Source organism: Aulonocara sp. 'chitande type north' Nkhata Bay, linkage group LG16, assembly GCF_057382095.1.
Source record: "Aulonocara sp. 'chitande type north' Nkhata Bay isolate Kocher_YH1m ecotype deep benthic linkage group LG16, A_spYH_male_GT1.1, whole genome shotgun sequence".
NCBI classification, from domain to species: Eukaryota; Metazoa; Chordata; class Actinopteri; order Cichliformes; family Cichlidae; genus Aulonocara; species Aulonocara sp. 'chitande type north' Nkhata Bay.
This window is the reverse complement of record NC_141359.1, coordinates 3,259,343-3,278,644: the sequence shown is the minus strand read 5'-3', so window position 1 is coordinate 3,278,644 and position 19,302 is coordinate 3,259,343. Positions and strand designations below refer to the sequence as shown.

Here is a 19,302-nt window from a genome sequence, read left to right as displayed (position 1 = left end):
TGGAACCCGCGGACAATCCCACTTAAAACCCACTTTTTAGCCTATGTGGTACTCACATGGTACCCACAAAACAACTTGAAAGGTGGGGCCCGGGTGGGTTTCTGTGTACTTTGCCTAGTTGGGGCCCATTTAGTTCCCAGATTTTACCAATATAACACCGAGATGGGCTTATAAAATGGGGCCATTACGGAACCCGCGGACAATCCCACTTAAAACCCACTTTTTAGCCTATGTGGTGCCCACATGGTACCCACAGAAACTTGAAAGATGGGGCCTAGGTGGGTTTCTGTGTACTTTGCCCAGTTGGGGTCCATCTAGTTCCCAGATTTTACCAATATAACACCGAGATGGGCTTATTAAATGGGGCCATTATGGAACCCGCGGACAATCCCACTTAAAACCCACTTTTTAGCCTATGTGGTGCCCACATGGTACCCACAAAAAACTTGAAAAAGGGGGCCCAGGTGGGTTTCTGTGTACTTTGCCCAGTTGGGGCACATTTAGTTCCCAGATTTTACCAATATAACACCGAGATGGGCTTATAAAATGGGGCCATTATGGAACCCGCGGACAATCCCACTTAAAACCCACTTTTTAGCCTATGTGGTGCCCACATGGTACCCACAAAAACTTGAAAGATGGGGCCCAGGTGGGTTTCTGTGTACTTTTCCCAGTTGGGGCCCATTTAGTTCCCAGATTTTCCTAACATAACACCTATATGGGCATTTAATATGGGGCCATTACGGAACCCGCGGACAATCCTATATGGGGCCCATTTTTCAGCCCATTTCCAAACCATATGGGCCCCACATATAAATGTTGGCTGGGTATACATTAATATCCAAAGCTATCTATATGAACTGTCATATAAAGTAACTTACGGCGTTCCAGCCTGATAATTCGGAGTAGATGGCATTTGATTACATCTCCATACTGCCTTTAGCATGAGGAGCCTGTTTCTCAGCAAAACTGAGTGCTTGACCAAAACCGGAAGTGCTTGACCGGAACCGGAAGTGCCCCGCCAGAACAGGAAATACATTTTAGCGATATTTTCCTTTTAAACAAAACGTATGTAAAGCATGAATTATTCATTTTAACAACACATATTAATTTTTTAATGGCAAATCTTTTTAGAATTATTTATTTCAAACTTATGAACCTATTTATTCAGAGAAATGCCTTAAGGGCAACACACCTTCTATAACTCTGTGGTGGCCTCAGCCATGTTTTATGGTGTAGTCTGCTGGGGCAGCAACATCTCTGCCAGGGACAGGAAGAGACTGAACAGGCTGATCCACAGGGCCAGCTCTGTTCTAGGATGCCCTCTGGACCCATTGGAGGTAGTGAGTGACAGGAGAATGGCGTCATCCCTGTTGGACGACATCTCCCACCCCATGCAGGAGACTCTGACAGCACTGAGCAACTCCTTCAGTGGCAGGCTGCGGCACCCACGGTGTGGGACGGAGAGATTTCACAGGTTTCCCCCATGGTGTCAGACTCCACAACAAAGACTTTTGCAGCTGATCAAACACACACAAACCCACACATGTGCAATAAGACTAAGTGCAATACTCTTTTTATGACAAAGTTGTATTTTAACTCAGTTGTATATAGGATTTGTATTCTATTTTTATCCTATTGTATATATTATTTGATTTGATTTGATTCTATTGCATACAGTATTTTATTTTATTCTATTCTATTCTGCAAAGTTGTGTACAGTATCTTTCTTTATATTCTTATTGTATTCCAGTGTTCTCTAATTTTTGCTATATAACTTTGCACTGTCCATTTTCTGCTGTGACAAAACAAAATTCCCACGTGTGGGACTAATAAAGGTTATCTTATCTTATCTTATTTTACCTTATCGTATCTTCTCTTCTCAAACAGATCCACAGAGGATGCCATCGCCCACGTCCTACACACCACTCTCAGCCACGTGGACAAGAAACAGGGTAACTATGTGCGAATGCTGTTTGTTGATTACAGTTCAGCGTTTAACACAATAGTGCCCTGCAGACTGTTCACAAAGCTCAGGGATCTGGGACTTAACAGCCGTCTGTGTGCATGGGTGTTGGACTTTCTCACTGGCAGAACTCAGGTGGTGAGGGTGGGCAGGTGCTTCTCCAACAGCATCACCATCAACACAGGAGCACCTCAGGGATGTGTCCTCTCGCCACTGCTCTACTCCCTCTACACTTCAGACTGTGTGGCCACCCATGGCTCCAGCACCATTGTGAAGTTTGCTGACGACACAGTGGTGTTGGGTGCCATCTCCAACAACGATGAGGCGGCCTACATGGATGAAGTGAAGAATCTGGCATCGTGGTGCCAGGACAACCACCTCCAGCTGAACGTCAGCAAGACCAAGGAGCTGGTGGTGGACTTCAGAAGGGGTCAGTACAGAGACTACAAGCCCATTATCATCAATGGAGCTCCAGTGGAGAGGGTGCAGTCCTTCAAATATCTTGGTGTCCACATCTCCTCAGACCTGACATGGGCTGCCCACATTCTGGTCCAGACCAAAAAGGCTAGGCAGCGCCTGTATCACCTACGACAACTGAGGAAGTTCAGGGTCTCTCCAAAGATCCTCAGGATTTTCTATACAGGCGCTGTGGAGAGCATCCTCACACAGAACATGACATCGTGGTTTGGGAACAGCTGTGTGAAGGACCAAAAAGCTCTCCAGAGAGTGATCCGTACAGCAGAGCGCTGCTGCAGGATTGCTCTCCCCCCGCTTCAGGACACCTACACCAGGAGATGCCGGACTAGAGCAGCGCAGATACTGAAGGACCCGTCCCATCCTGGCAACAAACTGTTCCAACTTCTGCAATCTGGTAGAAGGTTCCGCATCATCCGGGCAAGGACAGAGAGACTCAAGAGGAGCTTCTATCCCCAAGCCATCCGAGCCCTAAACACACACACCCGCCCTCTCACATCATCTATAATTGACTGAGACAGGACTCTCTTCCAGACACTCTAAACCCAGACACAATGTACATTTCAAATTCCTTTAAATTTAAATATGTTTATATTGTCTATCCTGTAAAATAGTCAGATGTCTATTCATATTAATGTACAGAATTCACCTGCTTGCTGCTACTACTGCACATTCACCCAGTGTATATACTATATGTATATATATATATATATATATATATATATATATATATATATATATATACATATTTTTGCACATGTCGAGGAGCGTGTCAGGCTACATTTCACTGTGTGTTATACTTGTATAACTATGCATGTGACAAATAAAGAACCTTGAACCTTGAACCTCTTAAAACCCTCCAATGTGGCTGAATTACAACAATTCTGCAAAGATGGGTGGGCCAAAATTCCTCCAACACGCTTGATTGGAATTTGATTTTTTGCCCCCTAATAATAAAGCCCTTCATTATGAAACTTCATTTTGTTTTCTTGTGTAATCTTTGTCTTATATTTTAATTTGTTTGATGATCTGAAACATTTGGGTGTGACAAATATACCAAAAAAAAAAAGGAATTCAGGAAGGAGGCAAACAATTTTTTAACACCTTTGTCCATTACAGATACTAAAATTGGTCTGTGAACCCTTATGGAGCAAATGTACATAGGGCTCAATATGAGATGAGATGCGATAGCCTTTATTTGTCAGTTGCAGATCTTTTTCCCACAACCAAGATGACAGACCTTGCCGACCGTACATACAATACACAAACATCACACTGGGGAGACAGGTCAGGCCAGGTAGCGAGGAAAAAAAACATGGAAATGTGTAACACAGAAGGATAATACAGGAATGCACAGATATCAACACACCATAGCACAATAAACACAGACAGCAACATGGGAAATATGTGGAAGGAGGTACCCTTTTTAATGAAGAGAACATGGGAGGAGTAAAAGAACAAGATAAACCTAATCAGCTCACCTCCTGTGATGATGATGGAGGGAGTTGAATTCTGCTTTCCACATCTGCTCAACTCCTCTTGCAGAAAGGCTCTGCATCCTGTCTCAGTTTCCACGCTCATTTACATGATAATATCTTCTATCTCTGTGCTCACTGCAACTCTTAACCTGCTGGTCATCATCTCCATCTCCCACTTCAAGTAGCCACATATTTTGTAAAGTTAAAAGATTAATAGCTTATTTTAAGGAAAAACTTAAAAAAAAAAATAACAACTATGAATTTATGCTGCAAGTAACAAGTTCTTTTTTTCTCTAGGCAGCTCCATAATCCCACCAACTTCCTCCTCCTCTCTCTGGCTGTCTCCGATTTCTTTGTGGGTCTCTATTTGCTCTTTTACATAATGTTTATAGACGGCTGCTGGTATTTTGGTGACTTCATGTGTATTCTGTATTATGTTATTGGCACAATTAACACCTCTTCCTCAATAGGAACCATGGTACTGATATCAGTTGACCGTTATGTGGCCATTTGTGATCCTCTGCATTATCCCACCAAAGTCACTGCAAAAAGAGTTCAGATCTGTGTTTCACTGTGTTGGAGCTTTTCTGCCCTTGCTGGTAGTTTCCTCTTAAAGGACAACTTGAAACAGCAAAGCAGGTTTAATTCTTGTGTGGGAGAGTGTGTTGTCCATATTAACTTTATTGAATATGTTGCAGATCTTGCTTTGAACTTCCTACTTCCTATTACTGTCATTATAGTTCTGTATTTGAGAATATTTGTAGTGGTTGTGTCTCAGGTTCGGGCCATGCGGACTCATACTGCAGGTGTCACATACCAGTGTTCAAGGAAGGGAAATCCAAAGAAATCAGAGATGAAAGCAGCCAGGACTCTTGGTATTGTTGTAATTGCATTCTTGTCATGCGCCTTACCATTTTATTGTGTCACACTCACAGGCCAGAATGCCTTCCTCAACGGATCATCTTCTGCATTTGTTTTATGTCTTTTCTATTTTAATTCGTGCCTCAACCCTATCGTCTATGCCTTATTCTACCCCTGGTTTAGAAAATCTATTAAGCTTATTGTTACATTTCAAATACTGAAGTCTGGCTCCAGGAATGCCAACATAGTCAAAGTGACAGAATAGTGACTAAAACGAGGTCTCTACTGTTTTAGCAGCAGTTTACGAGTAAGTCAGCCCAAACAAGCAGTGTTATATTTTCAGATTGCAACATTGCTCACATATCCGTGTCGTAACTAAACCAAGAAACAAAATAAAGTAAAAATGTGTTTGCCCATAAATGCCTCTTTACTATTGCCCTCATCACTACCCTGAAATCAACCCCTTGTGCTTTGAATCAGGGAACAGTAGATAATGTGTTCAAACAGAAATTCTTAATTATTACAGCCTTCACTGTTTCCTTGAATTCACTTTACATTACTTTTTTAAATTCTTTTTTTCTGTAAAACCAAACCAAAGAAATACTGAACAAATTTCATTCATTGAGTTTAATGTTCATAACTGTGTGAGTTAGGCCTAACTTTCTGCAGATCCAAAGCAATAGGCATCATTTTGAATCACTGTAGTATTGTAGTACTTGTAGTGAAAATTAGCAGTCAGGTAATATATAAAGTAAGGCTCTTTCAAATGTTTTTAATATTATAAAAACATCTATTTTAATGCAAACTATGATGTATGAACAGAGGAAACAGAAGTTCAAAGTGGGTTATTTCTGAATTTGTGACACCATCACAAGACCAAAATACAAAGAATAACCAAAACAAAAGAGGTCTGGATTAGGCAGTCTGGAAATATCCTTTAGGCTGCTGGGTGGGGGATTCCCATCACCCACTAAGCATATTTCATACACTATCTGTGTTTCTATACACTACCTTGTCAGGTGATGTGAGGTAGAGAGAAGCAGAAGTCTTGTCATCACAATTGCAAGTGAGTAAACTTTCAGTTGTGAAGTTGTGAAACCATCTAGCTTTATGGTCAGAGTGCTAAAACAAAGCTTTTCCTATTTTCAAATAATTAAGAATTAAAGTATTATTCCATAGCCAAGGTAAATGAAAATATTAGTTTGAACAATATGTTAAAAATTAGTTTCAGTAGTAAAAATGTTTTCTGTGCTTATACATGATCCAGTTTCAACTTCGGTAGATTAGTGGGTGACTGCAGAAATGCGAGAAGATAAGAACTCAGCTACAAAACCATCATTATACGTGACTAGGGATGGGTATTGATAAGATTTTCAAGATTCTGATTCCATTTTCGATTCTGTTTAACGATTCCATTCTTTATCGATTCTTTTTAAGAAAGGAGAACACTAAGGTCGATTAGCTTAGAACTTTTGAAGGCAAACCATTTCTCACTCACTATCGATAACTCCACAGTTTTCCCTTCTCCTCAGGTAAAGAGCCTTGGTGTCATCCTAGACAGTTCACTTTCCTATAAATCTCACATCAATAATCTCACCCGTTCTGCCTACTTCCATCTACGTAACATTAACAGATTGCTTCCTTCTCTTTCCACCCAGTCTACGTCCATTCTTGTACATAGTCTTGTTACCTCCCGTATTGACTACTGCAATTCTCTTCTGCATGGTCTCCCCCAAAAATCCCTCCATAAACTTCAACTGGTTCAGAACTCTGCTGCTCGCATTATCACCAGAACCCCTCCTACCAGCACATCACCTGTTCTTCAGGAACTTCACTGGCTCCCTGTGAAATTCCGGATAATTTTCAAACTTTCTCTGCTCACCTTCAAGGCCATTCATAACCTCGCTCCTTCTTACCTTTCTGACCTGTTAACCACCACTTGTTCTGCCCGTTCACTTCGTTCCTCTTCTTCTGTCCAGCTTACTGTACCCTCCTTCCACCTCACCACCATGGGAAGCAGAGCTTTCAGCTGCTCTGCTCCCAGGCTGTGGAATTCCCTGCCCCCTGAAATAAGAAATATTGGTTCTCTCCCCCAGTTTAAATCCCAACTCAAAACTCATCTGTTCAAATCTGCATATTCACTGTGAATCCACTGTTTGTTCATTTTATCTTGTGCTTTTATTTTATTGTTCTTATTCTGCCATTGTTTTACTAAGTGTTTTATCCTATTGTAAAGTGTCCTTGGGTGACATGAAAGGCGCTCATAAATAAAATTTATTATTATTATTATTATTATTATTATTAATAACTTTGTTTTATATCTTCTCTTTGAACAAGATAGAAATTTAGGAGTAACATGGCCTTACAAACCCAACACTGAGATCTTAAGTGATCCACAGCCTACGGCTCTTCAATGGGGTGTCACAGGGTCCCCGGGGAAAAAAATTGTAAATGTAAAATAATAAAATAAATATTCTTCTGTAGCAATAACAAAGTATAACATAAATTATTCTGTAGCAATTACACAAGAATATCCAGTAATGTCCCTGCCTACAATTAAACACATTCACTTACCGAAAATCATCTGCTGTGGCAAATGGGTGCAAGCCTTTGACCACAAAGTTAGTCACTGCTCGGTGACATTCGTTTATCCTGGTCTGAAAGGAGACGCTACCGGTAGACTGCAGCGAGAACCAGACTCTTCCTTGGTTTTCTTGGTGTTTAGGGTGAGGTTATTGTAGTTACACCATTCTGACAGTTGCTGGACCTCATCCCTGTAGGCGGTGTCATCATTGTTGGTGATGAGCCCCATCAGAGTGGTGTCGTCTGCAAACTTGATGATGATGTTGCAGGGGTGCGTAGGGGTGCAGTCACTGGTGTAGATAGTGTATAATAGTGGACTCAGCACACATCCCTGTGGTAAGCCAGTGCTGAGTGACAGGGTGGATGATCGCTGGTTGCCAACCTTGACTGATTGTGAACGGTCTGTGAGGAAGTTTTTGATCCATGCACATGTGGAGGGGGGGAAGTCCAAGTTTACCAGCTTGTCTATAAGAATGTCTGGGATGATAGTATTGAAGGCCGAGCTGAAATCAACGAAGAGCATCCTTACTGATTGTTGGGAAGCATTTAAGTAACAAAGTGTTGCAGGTTACCTTTGTGGTGGCCATCTTGTTTTCCCAGTAAAGAGGAAGCCTGCCTCAATTGCAGCTCTTTTATAGGCCAGTCTGTATTAAGAAGGTGTGTCTTTAGAGTATTTAAAGGGAGTAGGAAATGGATGAGGGGCCATTTTGAAAAGTTGCTGTCTGCATGTGTATGATGTTGGCAAGAGATAATAAAACAATTACTTTAATTAAGATAGAGTGAAGTCTGATGTTTCCCTCACCGCCCCTCACTGTGTAACACTGATGTCCCAGGATTCTCCAGGTGATGAAGAGCGGAGTGGACAGCAGTGGAAATTGCATCCTCTGTGGACCTATTTGCCTTGTAGGCAAACTGGTGGGGGTCGAAGCTGGGTGGGAGGCTGTCCTTTATGTGTTTTAGGACCAGCTTCTCAAAGCACTTTACAACCGCTGGAGTCAGTGCGATGGGTCTGTAGTCACTGAGGCTACTGATGGTGGTGGACTTGGGGACTGGGACTATTGTTGATGATTTCAGGCAGTGAGGGACAGAGGCATGTGTCAGGGAGAGGTTGAATAGTCTGGTGAACACAGGAGCCAGCTGGTCGGCACAGGCTTTGAGCCCTCTACCAGGTATTCCAGCAGCTTTCCTCTGATTTACTGCTCTGAACACATTGTGGACCTGATGTTGTTGGAGGCTAAATGTGTGGGGGCTGTGCTCAGAGGACACTGTGGGCAGGGTGGTGTGCATGGTGGGGGTGACTGCAGTTTTCTCGAAGCGGGCAAAAAAAGTGGTTAAGTTCCTCCGCTAACGAGATGTCCATATTATCTATATTTGTCCCATTGGCTTTGTAATTGGTGATGTGTTTCAGGCCCTCCCATACCTTCCTGGAGTTGTTATCAGAGAGGTGATCTGAGAGCTTGTTTGAATAGTCCAGTTTTTGCTGCTCTGATGCCTTTTTTAAGGTCTGCTCTTGCTCTGCTGTACATGTCCTGGTCCCCCCTGTATGCAGAGTTGCGTGCCTTTAACAGTGCCTGAACCTTGCTTGTCATCCAGGGTTTACGGTTGGGGTAGAACCGGACCCGCTTTTCCGTGGTGACAGTGTCCATGCAGTGTTTGATGTAACCCAGCACTGCGGTTGTGTGAGTCTTGATCTCCTGGAAGCTCAGTAGCACAGCTCTCTGTGTGATGTCTGCTGTGCTGAAGATGATCTCTGATCCTCCTGAAGACTCTCTCCTGGCCTCAGCTCCCATCTTGTGGACGATCTCAGCCACTCCTTCTCGTCATGGCACCTCACGACATCTACAGATTAAAAATAACACTCCTCTCCCCACACGGCTTTCACCATGTGTCAACTCCCCAATGAGACATGCACAAGAATGTTGCACAGTCTCCCTAAAACAATCTCCAGGGTTTCCCACTTGGAGCAGCCATACTCCAACCTGTAACTCTGTGTAAAAACATTAATCAGCAGTCACATGTTAAACTTGTTTAACTCCCAGCTCCACCTGGAGCCTGTAAGCTGGAAAACAAATCTGTTAAATCAAACTTCACATTTGCAACCAACTATAGATCATAAGGGTAATAAAGTATTCAGCATAACAGACAAGTATCATGTGCAGGTTTTCTCCAATCATTAAATCACTATTATTGCCATAATTTGTCCCAAATCATGAATCATCCCAATTTATTCCACAATTTAATCTGTGACTTTCCTTAAACAATGTCACTCCACCCATTTCATCACTATGAGCTCAATAGTGGCCAGCTAATGAGCCCATATTCAACTATTTCATAAACACTGCATCTCTTATTTGTTTCCTCATGTCACTTGTCTGTTTTCTGCTGAATCCTCTACATGCACTCTTAGAAAAAACAAACATTAGGAACACACATGGATCGTCCTGGTGGGCAGGTGTCGGCCATCCACATTCCAGAGGTGCCGTAAAAGGCCATAAAATTAAGCCTGCTGTAAAAGGAATGACACTGGTTTCAACACAGTATAACAGCATCACCAACTCAAAACCTGTAAACACAGTTTTCTTCACACATAAACCCAGAAATTCTGTAGTAGAAAAACATTAACTAGTTACTGCTACTGTAAAAAGAAACACATAAATTCATCCACCCTTTCGTTCTGTCTAGGTGGAGGTTAACCTTGAGTCGTGGTCAAGTCTTATCAGCTTTTACCAGTCGGTTTTTCCTCTTTCACTCATTCATTCATACATTCATTCTTTCTTTCTTTGCTGATAGTGGAAACCTATCGTCGCATTTAGTTTCCACTTTCAGCAAAATGACGTCATTTCAAAAGAAAAAGAAGAACTTTAGATTGGATTACTTCGCTGAATCCTTTTTAGGCAGGGACTCTCATTTTCTAATTGTCCCAGATAAGTGGCTTTCTCCTGAGCCCATTTTAATGTGGAGAAACTCACTTGCAACAATTTTCTCGACGACGTGTAGCGCTTTAATTCCCGACGTGCAGATCTGCTTAAAGAAAAGAAATTCACAAACAGAAATCAGTGCACTGTTCAAAAATAAAAATAAAATGAAAAATAAAAGATAAAACTGTAAAACAAAAGTAAATAAAAATACAGAAGCCCGGTCTTAGGACTTGTTGCAGTATATTCTTTCTCTTATACGTGAGAAAACACCAAATCTAAAACTTGGTGCCATGGTAAAACTTTCCCCATACTTCAGAAACAAAAACAAAACAAAACAAAAAATCTGCCAGTTTCACTCATTTAAACTCTGTGGAACATGATAGCAGGATTCTGTTCACCCTGCTGTCATGTTCCCCAAAATAATACTAATTCAGTCGTCTATGTATCAGTTCTCAACCCACTCAATAAACCAGACAGGATGATGGTAACAGTATTGCCTACTTAAAATTGTGTTTGATCTTCATTACGTGTGTGTGTGTTAGTCGGGTTAATACATTTTCTGTTTTTATGTATCCTTTCATGTACCTTCCCCCTTTTTTCTGAAACAAAATTTGGAGTGAGCGGAGTTTTGTTTCAGAAAAAATGAAGAACTCTGTCATAGTCAGGCACAGCTAAACCCCAAATGCTTGCAGGTTACCATAGGCAACCACACTGTGTGTTGTTAACCCCTTCTACAAATACCCTCTTTTAATATGTAACACTTTGTGTATGATTTTTTTTTTTTTTTTTTTATCTCTGGTGCATATTATCTACATGTGTGTTGTCACCTTTCCATTTTTCTAACAGTACACTTGCATACCTCAGTGCTTGTCTTCCTCCCCCTTTTGTGGTGGTCTGGACACTGTGTCAATCCTCCACTTCCAGGCAGTCGCTTGTCTCCCTGGATTCCTTAACCCAATTTGATTCCCCACACTAAAACAGCAGCCTCAGCCCTCTTCTGCTCCTTTTCTTCTCTCCCACTTTTCAGTCCAATGGCAGTCAGTTTTCTTCAGCTTTGTCCCGTGTCTCTCTTTGTCCCACTGTCTCTTTCATTGCCATCTCACTCCAAACATGGCAAATGTCAAACTCAGACAGTCTTCTCAAAAGTCCTTCACACTTTGCAGCTTGCTGGAAACGCATCTCCATCCATCCAATCTAGATGGTGGTTCTTCTCTTTCTGATGCCGTTTGCCCACAGCGCTGCTGGACCTCTCTGCTCAGAACTCTGGTATTGTCTCTTGGACTTCTGTCCACTGTTGATGTTCCTGCTCGTGCTTCTGAAACTGCACTCGGCGTCTTCAGGGAGAGATTAGCTTCCTTGGAGCTTGCTTGCTCAGGATGAGGACGGGAAGCTGCAAAACAATTCAGCCAAAAATTCTGGCTGGGTGTTTCTATTTTTTCTAATGATTTCAACCTATAATTTTCTTCCGACTGCTGCCCGTGGAGAATTGATCCAGGTCCGTTCCCCACCTGTAAACGACAGACTGAGAGACTTTCATTATTTACTCTTTGTAAATGGTAAATGGCCTGCTTTTGTATAGCGCTTTTCTAGTCCCTAAGGACCCCAAAGCGCTTTACACTACATTCAGTCATTCACCCATTCACACACACATTCACACACTGGTGATGGCAGCTACATTGTAGCCACAGCTGCCCTGGGGCGCACTGACAGAGGCGAGGCTGCCAGACACAGGCGCCACCGGGCCCTCTGACCACCACCAGTAGGCAAACATGGGGTTAGTATCTTGCCCAAGGATATTTTGCAGGCAGCCAGGAGGCAGCCTGGGATCGAACCACCGACCTTCTGATTAGTGGCTGACCTGCTCTGCCACCTGAGCTACAGCCATCAAGGAATGCACACACACTCACAGGCTGGTCACTCGCCCCCACCTTTTCTTTCTCTCACACACACGCACATTTTACTCTTCATTCGTTCCACCTGTGAACCCGCCCCCTCGAGGCTGGCTCACACACACTTCATGCTTCTCGCAGTCCCATTCAAACTTTCTGAGAGACACTTCTGCTTATTCCGGACAACGCCCTAAGCGGCACACAGAGCGGGTGCCGTCCGCTCTTGTGCACCTCACAAATTATTCAAACTGCACCACGGACTCGATACCGCGGTTTCTCTTCCCCTAAAAAATATAAAACCAAATTCAACCCCCCAATTGACTTCACAGCTTCCAACGACTCGTGACACGGCCTTCTGCCGCGATTTCTGCACACCACAAACACACACTTTTAGACACGAATTCTTTTTGTTACTTTAATTGACTCCCGTACTTCCGACTAGACGCCGACTCTAACGGCGCTTTCACACACACACGCAATCTACACACACTGCAGTCAGTGGGCTGAGCCAAGCAGTCGTACTCTCACTACGAACGAACTTGCCCCCACTCTCATGCATGTTATCAACCGCGACTAGGATCCAACACCTAGCTTTAGTTATTTAGGGCGCCCTCAGTGCCCAGGTTACCAACCTGGCAAATCCCAAGGACGCGTCCGACCAAGGGTGGAGTTGCCAAACTCGGAGCACACACGGCCCTCAGCCGGCGACAAGGCCTTAAACCCCGCTTTCTAACTAATAGTAACACACGTTTCCTGCTTTAATGCACGGGGACGGTTCACAACACCGCCACTTTTTTCCTAATAACTAAGACGGATCACACACCGCCGCGGATGATACACCGATTCTATTAATCCGTAACAAACGTCTCCTGCTTTAACGCACCGAGATGTTCTTACGAGGCGCTAAACATCAACCTGAGTTCTTAGCAAAAGTCTCTTGCTTTAGTCGCTCACAGTACGCTAAACATCAACTTGGAGTTCTTACAAAAGTCTCTTGCTTTAACGCACTGAGACGGACGCTAGCCGCCTTTTTTTCTACTGAGTGAATTTACACTGGGATACGTTCAACTTAGCGAACAGATAATTTAGGCTTTAAACAATATGCACAGTTCGAAAATAAACAGGTCGTGCTTACCTTTTAATCATGTGAGCTAGCTCTCTGTTCGCCTCGTTTCACGATCTCAGCTCTGCCAATTCATCCTCTCTGTGCCTCGAGCGAATCCCGGGTTTCACGGCACCAAAACTGTTAAGAAATCAGTTTTACCCCGGTTCTTTTTATTCCTCGAGCATCCAGAGATGGCACCGGACTCAGTAGTCATTTTCACAAAACTTTATTCATCTTTACTCATCTTTTACTCATCTTTACGCATCTTCATTTATCCTCATTTAAGCATGCATCTTTGTCAGGGAATAAACAATTATCAAACACTCAGGTGAAGAAATGACACTCAGACACTTTGACAGTTAACGTGCACGGGTGAACTCAGAGAGACTCACGTCCCACACAGATCTTACATCTTTATTTATACTCATTGTACATGGTGAAACACAGATAAAACAGGAACTTAGCTGCACGCCCTTCACTCGTGAGTGGAGAACATGCAGTTCCTGGAACTTAATCTAACAATAACAGCTGGTTTTCACAACTCATTGTGGTTAATGCTTTGTACGCTATCTATGGCAAACCTTCTGTTGCTATTAGAGATGGCACGATACCACTTTTTTATGTCCGATACCGATACCGATATCATAAATTTGGATATCTGCCGATACCGATATGAATCCGATATAGTGTTTTTTAAATCAACAAAACTGTTTTTTTAAATATCTTGCTGCATTTTGTATAAGTTCATACTCAAGTTTAAAACAACAACTACACTAAAGCTATTCTGTTATACCTGTATGCAAAAAAAAAATATTTCATAGTTCAGCAATACTGATCAATCTAATAAACTTAAACCTACACCATCCTCCCTATTCTGGTATTTTAAAGAGTACTTAGCGTAAATATTAAGCAACCTAACTAATAGGGTTCCAACTCCCAGCAACAACAAAAATAAATAAATAAAAAATAGGGAACCACCCCTCACGCGCCACCTCATGATGCTTAATCGACGTAATCAATCTTAATTTGATGCAGTGTGAAAAAAAAGCTCAGAAATCAATTATTTTTCAAGAAATATTAAATAGATTCAACATCTTTCTTCAACAAAATTGCAGACTGCACAGATGGCACCTTCCCAAAGGAAAATGTACTATAGCTTACTAGGGTATATTAGACTTAACAGTTACTATATACAGTAATTGACTTCTATACATTTTACATCAGATTAAAACTTTGGGTGTAAGATTCAGATAATTATTTAATAACAGCCAGACATTTTAAATGAGAATAAGAAAGAAAAGTATGTCTTTGTGCCCCCTTTTCCCTGTTAATGCCCTATCGGCCCCCCTGGCTAAACTTTGCTAGATCCGCCCCTGCACAGTTACAGCCGTCAGCTGTAGAAAAAGATCCTGGTGTAGAAAGTAATATTAAATAAATTCTAACAACAGCTGATCAAGCTTAAACGTGCTGCTGTTGTTCAGCCGCTGGTTTCCTCTTTCTGGTGCAAAGTGGGCCAAAAACAAACAAGAGAGACGGACTCGCGACAGAAAAGCCGATCAGCTGATCATTAAGCAGTTTCATGATTGAAGTAGCAGCAAGAAGAGGCAGTCGCTTGTTAAGCTTAACGCAGGAATGCTTTACAAACATTCAGAGATGGACTTACACACTTGCTTTATATCTGTTATTAACCTCTGTCTCTCTTCCACAGCATGTCTTTATCCTGTCTTCCTTCTCTCACCCCAACCGGTCGCAGCAGATGGCCGCCCCTCCCTGAGCCTGGTTCTGCCGGAGGTTTCTTCCTGTTAAAAGGGAGTTTTTCCTTCCCACTGTCGCCAAAGTGCTTGCTCATAGGGGGTCATATGATTGTTGGGTTTTTCTCTGTATCTATGAAGCGCCTTGAGGCGACTTTTGTTGTGATTTGGCGCTATATAAATAAAATTGAATTGAATTGAATTGAATTTACTTCTCTCGGGATAACTTTGTCGGAGATGAAATGCCAGGTTGCTAGCGAAGCTCCACATGCTATCCAGACCACCGACAGGTCCCGCATGCCACAGCCGCTCTATCACGTGATGCATACTGCTCCGAGTGCTAACGTTCTGAGGTGAGTTACGGCGTGTTGCAAGTTTTGTGAGGTGCTTTCGTGATATTTAATGGATCGGATTACATTTTTTATTTTTCTCCGATATCCGATCCAGTAATTTAGGTCAGTAAGCATAGTTATCAGCACATAGCAACTAGAGATGGACCGATCCGATATTACGTATCGGTATCGGTCCATCTCTAGTTGCTATGTGCTGATAACTATGCTTAAAGAAACTGACAGAAAAACAACTGCTATATATGTGCCGGCAGTCAGGGAGTGTGCTCTCATGATAATTAAGTTTTGCACGTTCCTCTGACTGCTACAAGCATAAGGGAAATTTAAACATAATACACTCATATTTATTTCGCTGAAGGCATATATTCATAAAAGATAAAAATACTGTAACAATCTTCTAGAAGGGAAGACTTGCCAGGCCGGTGCCCCTTTGCAAAATCTTCACTCCTTTGTCTGTGAAACACAGTTTTGTAGGGGCGACCCTATCATAAAACCCCCCCACAGTGTGCTGCAAACTCTGTCTGTGTCTATGTGCACGAGCACATGAATGCCTATGAGAGCGCACATGAGTGAGTGTGCGTGTGGATGTGTGTGCGTGACAGTTAAAACACTGTGGGTGTAGGTGACTCCCTAGAGGTCATAAAAAACCCATCTCCCTTCCAGACCACAGTTATCCAGGTCAAATGTTGAGACCCCCACCCAAACATTCTCTGGGGAATTTCCACTCAGCATTAACTCCTCTCTGTTTTACTTTCACAGTTCAATTGGGGAGGGTCTCCTATACTCTACTCCTAAGTTCATGACACAATCAGGCCTTTATTACATTGAGGGCAGTGTCAGTGTCTCTACAATAATTCTAGATTCTATGTTAACACATTTCTAAACTCTAAATCAGCTAAACATTTCTACAAGTCTCCCTTTTTTATCTGCCCTAAGGCAGATAAAACTAAACTAAATCCCTCACCATAATGTTTTCATACTGTGACTCCCCATTTCCCAAAAGTGGCATCATGGTGTCGGCCTTTGTATCAGATTCTCCCACAGCACGATTGATGAGTCTTACAAGCAAAGCTCTGATACAAGGCACACAACAACACCCACATGTCACTAATACTGCAATAATACTGCATCCAAGATGGCGGCGCGTGAACAACGCGAGGCTCAGTGTCTCTCCAGAATCTGCTATTTAGCGGTTTTTTATCTACTTTTAACCGGATTATTCGTCCAGAATTGCTGTGCGTTGCTGACCTACAGCAGACAAGAGCTTCTGGACATCTGGACTCACAACTCCAACAGTTTTATCGCCGATCTCCGACTCATCCCAGAGATCTCCAGAACACCGGAGGCTGCCCACTCTCCCCGGCCGGGCGGAAGTGCACGCAGACGGCGCCGAGATCGTAAACAAAGGCGAGGTAGGCGCGGAGGGCTACGGGCTAAGCTAAAGCTAACACCACACCGGCTGCCTTTACCCAGTATTTTCCTCGCCAATGTCCGTTCTCTGGCAAACAAAATGGATGAGATACGGCTCTCCATCACTAACAACAGACGGATTATGGACTCAAATGTCATGTTTTTCACCGAAACATGGTTGAACAACAGCTGCCCGGACAATGCTATCGAGTTAGCAGGACGCCACACACACCGAGCCGACAGGCTAGCAGATGACTCCGGCAAGACCAGAGGTGGAGGTTTGTGCATTTATATTAACAATGCTTGGTGCATGAACTCCACTACTACTGAGAGTCACTGCTCACCTAATGCGGAGTTTTTAATGGTCAAATGCAGACCTTATTATCTCCCCAGAGAACTCACTTCGATCATACTCACTGCCGTGTATATCCCCCCCGACGCTAATGCTAGGTTGGCCATGAAAGAACTTTCTGCAGCCATTAACAAACACCAGAATAAACACCCCGAGGCTGCTTTTATTGTTGCTGGCGACTTCAACCACACCAACTTAAAGACAGTCCTCCCCAGATTCCACCAACATGTCTCCTGCCACACCAGAGGAGACAAGACTTTAGACCATGTGTATTCCAACCTGGCTGGAGCCTACAAAGCCACACCCCTCCCCCACATTGGACAATCGGACCATCTCTCCCTGTTCCTCACACCTAGGTATTCACCACTCATCCAACGTGTGAAACCTGCTGTGAGGACAATTAAAGTGTGGCCAGAGGGGACAGAGGCAGTGCTCCAGGACAGATTTAAAAACACAGACTGGAATATGTTCACCCACACAGACCTGGACCAGTACGCCTCATCTGTACTGGATTACATCTCCGAAACCACAGACAGTGTCACCACCCAGAAACGGATCACCATGTACCCCAACCAGAAGCCTTGGATGAACCGGGATGTTCGTCTCCTCCTGAAGGCCCGCAACACCGCCTTTAGGTCAGGAGATGCACACGCCTACAGCACAGCCAGGGCTAATCTAAAGAAGGGCATCAAAAAAGCCAAACACCATTACAAAAAGAAGGTAGAAGAACACTTCTCCAACTCCAACCCCCGACGCATGTGCCAAGGACTCCAGACCATTATAGACTACAGGACCACCAAACCCTCCCCTGCATCCTCTGATGTCTCCTTCCTCAATGAGCTCAACAACTTTTATGCTCGTTTTGAGCGAGGGAACCCCACAACCACAACCAAAGCAGACATGACGCCAGACCACCAACCTCTGACTCTCTCCCCCACCGATGTAGGAGCGGTGCTGAGCAGGATCAATGTCCACAAGGCTGCAGGTCCCGATGGCATCCCCGGGCGTGTTCTCAGAGCGTGTTCTGGGGAGCTTGCAGGAGTGCTCACAGACATATTCAATCTGTCCTTGGCCCACGCTGTGGTACCGGCCTGCTTCAAATCCACCTCCATCGTCCCGATACCCAAAAACTCCAACCCATCTTGCCTCAATGACTACCGCCCAGTAGCACTCACCCCCATCATCACTAAGTGCTTAGAGCAGCTGGTCCTAGCACACTTCAAATCCTGTCTCCCCCCCACCCTGGACCCCCACCAATTCGCATACCGCCAGAACAGGAGCACAGAGGATGCAGTCTCCATCGCACTGCACTCTGTCCTCTCACACCTGGACAACAACAACACCTACGCCAGAATGCTGTTTATAGACTTCAGTTCAGCGTTCAATACAATCCACCCCTCACAACTCATCAGGAAACTGACAGACCTGGGCATCAGTTCCCTCATCTGCAAATGGTTACTGGACTTCCTGACCAACCGCCCCCAACATGTCCGGCTGGATAACCACTGCTCATCTACCATCACAATGAACACCGGTGTACCACAAGGCTGTGTGATGAGCCCTTTCCTCTACTCCCTCTTCACCCACGACTGCAGACCTGCTGATGGTTCCAACACCATCATTAAGTTTGCAGATGACACCACGGTGATTGGCCTCATCAGTGACAACGATGAGGCCGCCTACAGGGAGGAGGTGGATCGTCTGGCTGAGTGGTGCGACACAAACAACCTGCTGCTTAACACCGAGAAGACCAAGGAGCTCATCGTGGACTACAGGAGGAATGCTGACCCACATCCACCCATCCACATTAAGGGGATGGCTGTGGAGCGTGTGAGCAGCTTCAAGTTCCTGGGAGTCCACATCTCCGAGGATCTCACCTGGACGACCAACTGCTCCAAGCTGGTCAAGAAGGCTCACCAGCGCCTCTTCTTCTTGAGGACTCTGAGGAAGAACCACCTGTCCTCAGACATCCTGGTGAACTTCTATCGTTGCACCATCGAGAGCATCCTGACCAACTGTATAACAGTCTGGTACGGGAACTGCTCTGCCTCGGACCGGAAGGCGTTGCAGAGGGTCGTGAAAACTGCCCAGCGCATCGCCGGAGCACCACTTCCTGCCATAAAAGACATCTACAGGAAGCGGTGTCTGAAAAGGGCTGGGAAAAT

The 19,302-nt window shown here is 43.9% G+C and overlaps 1 protein-coding gene across 1 annotated transcript; it reads left to right on the top strand.

Moving 5' to 3' along the window:
- Nucleotides 1-3,929: 3,929 nt before the first annotated feature.
- Nucleotides 3,930-5,044, top strand: LOC147310822 (trace amine-associated receptor 13c-like). Its single transcript, XM_086267476.1, has 2 exons — nt 3,930-4,099; nt 4,216-5,044. Exons 1-2 carry the CDS (start codon nt 3,930-3,932, stop codon nt 5,042-5,044), a joined length of 999 nt encoding a protein of 332 aa, XP_086123602.1.
- The last annotated feature ends 14,258 nt before the right edge of the window (nt 5,045-19,302 follow it).

Coding starts and splice junctions, on each gene's coding strand:
- LOC147310822 (XM_086267476.1), top strand. CDS start 3,930: ATGATGATGGAGGGAGTTGAATTCTGCTTTCCACATCTGCTCAACTCC. Junction 4,100..4,215: donor ATCTCCATCTCCCACTTCAA/GTAGCCACATAT, acceptor TTTTTTCTCTAG/GCAGCTCCATAATCCCACCA.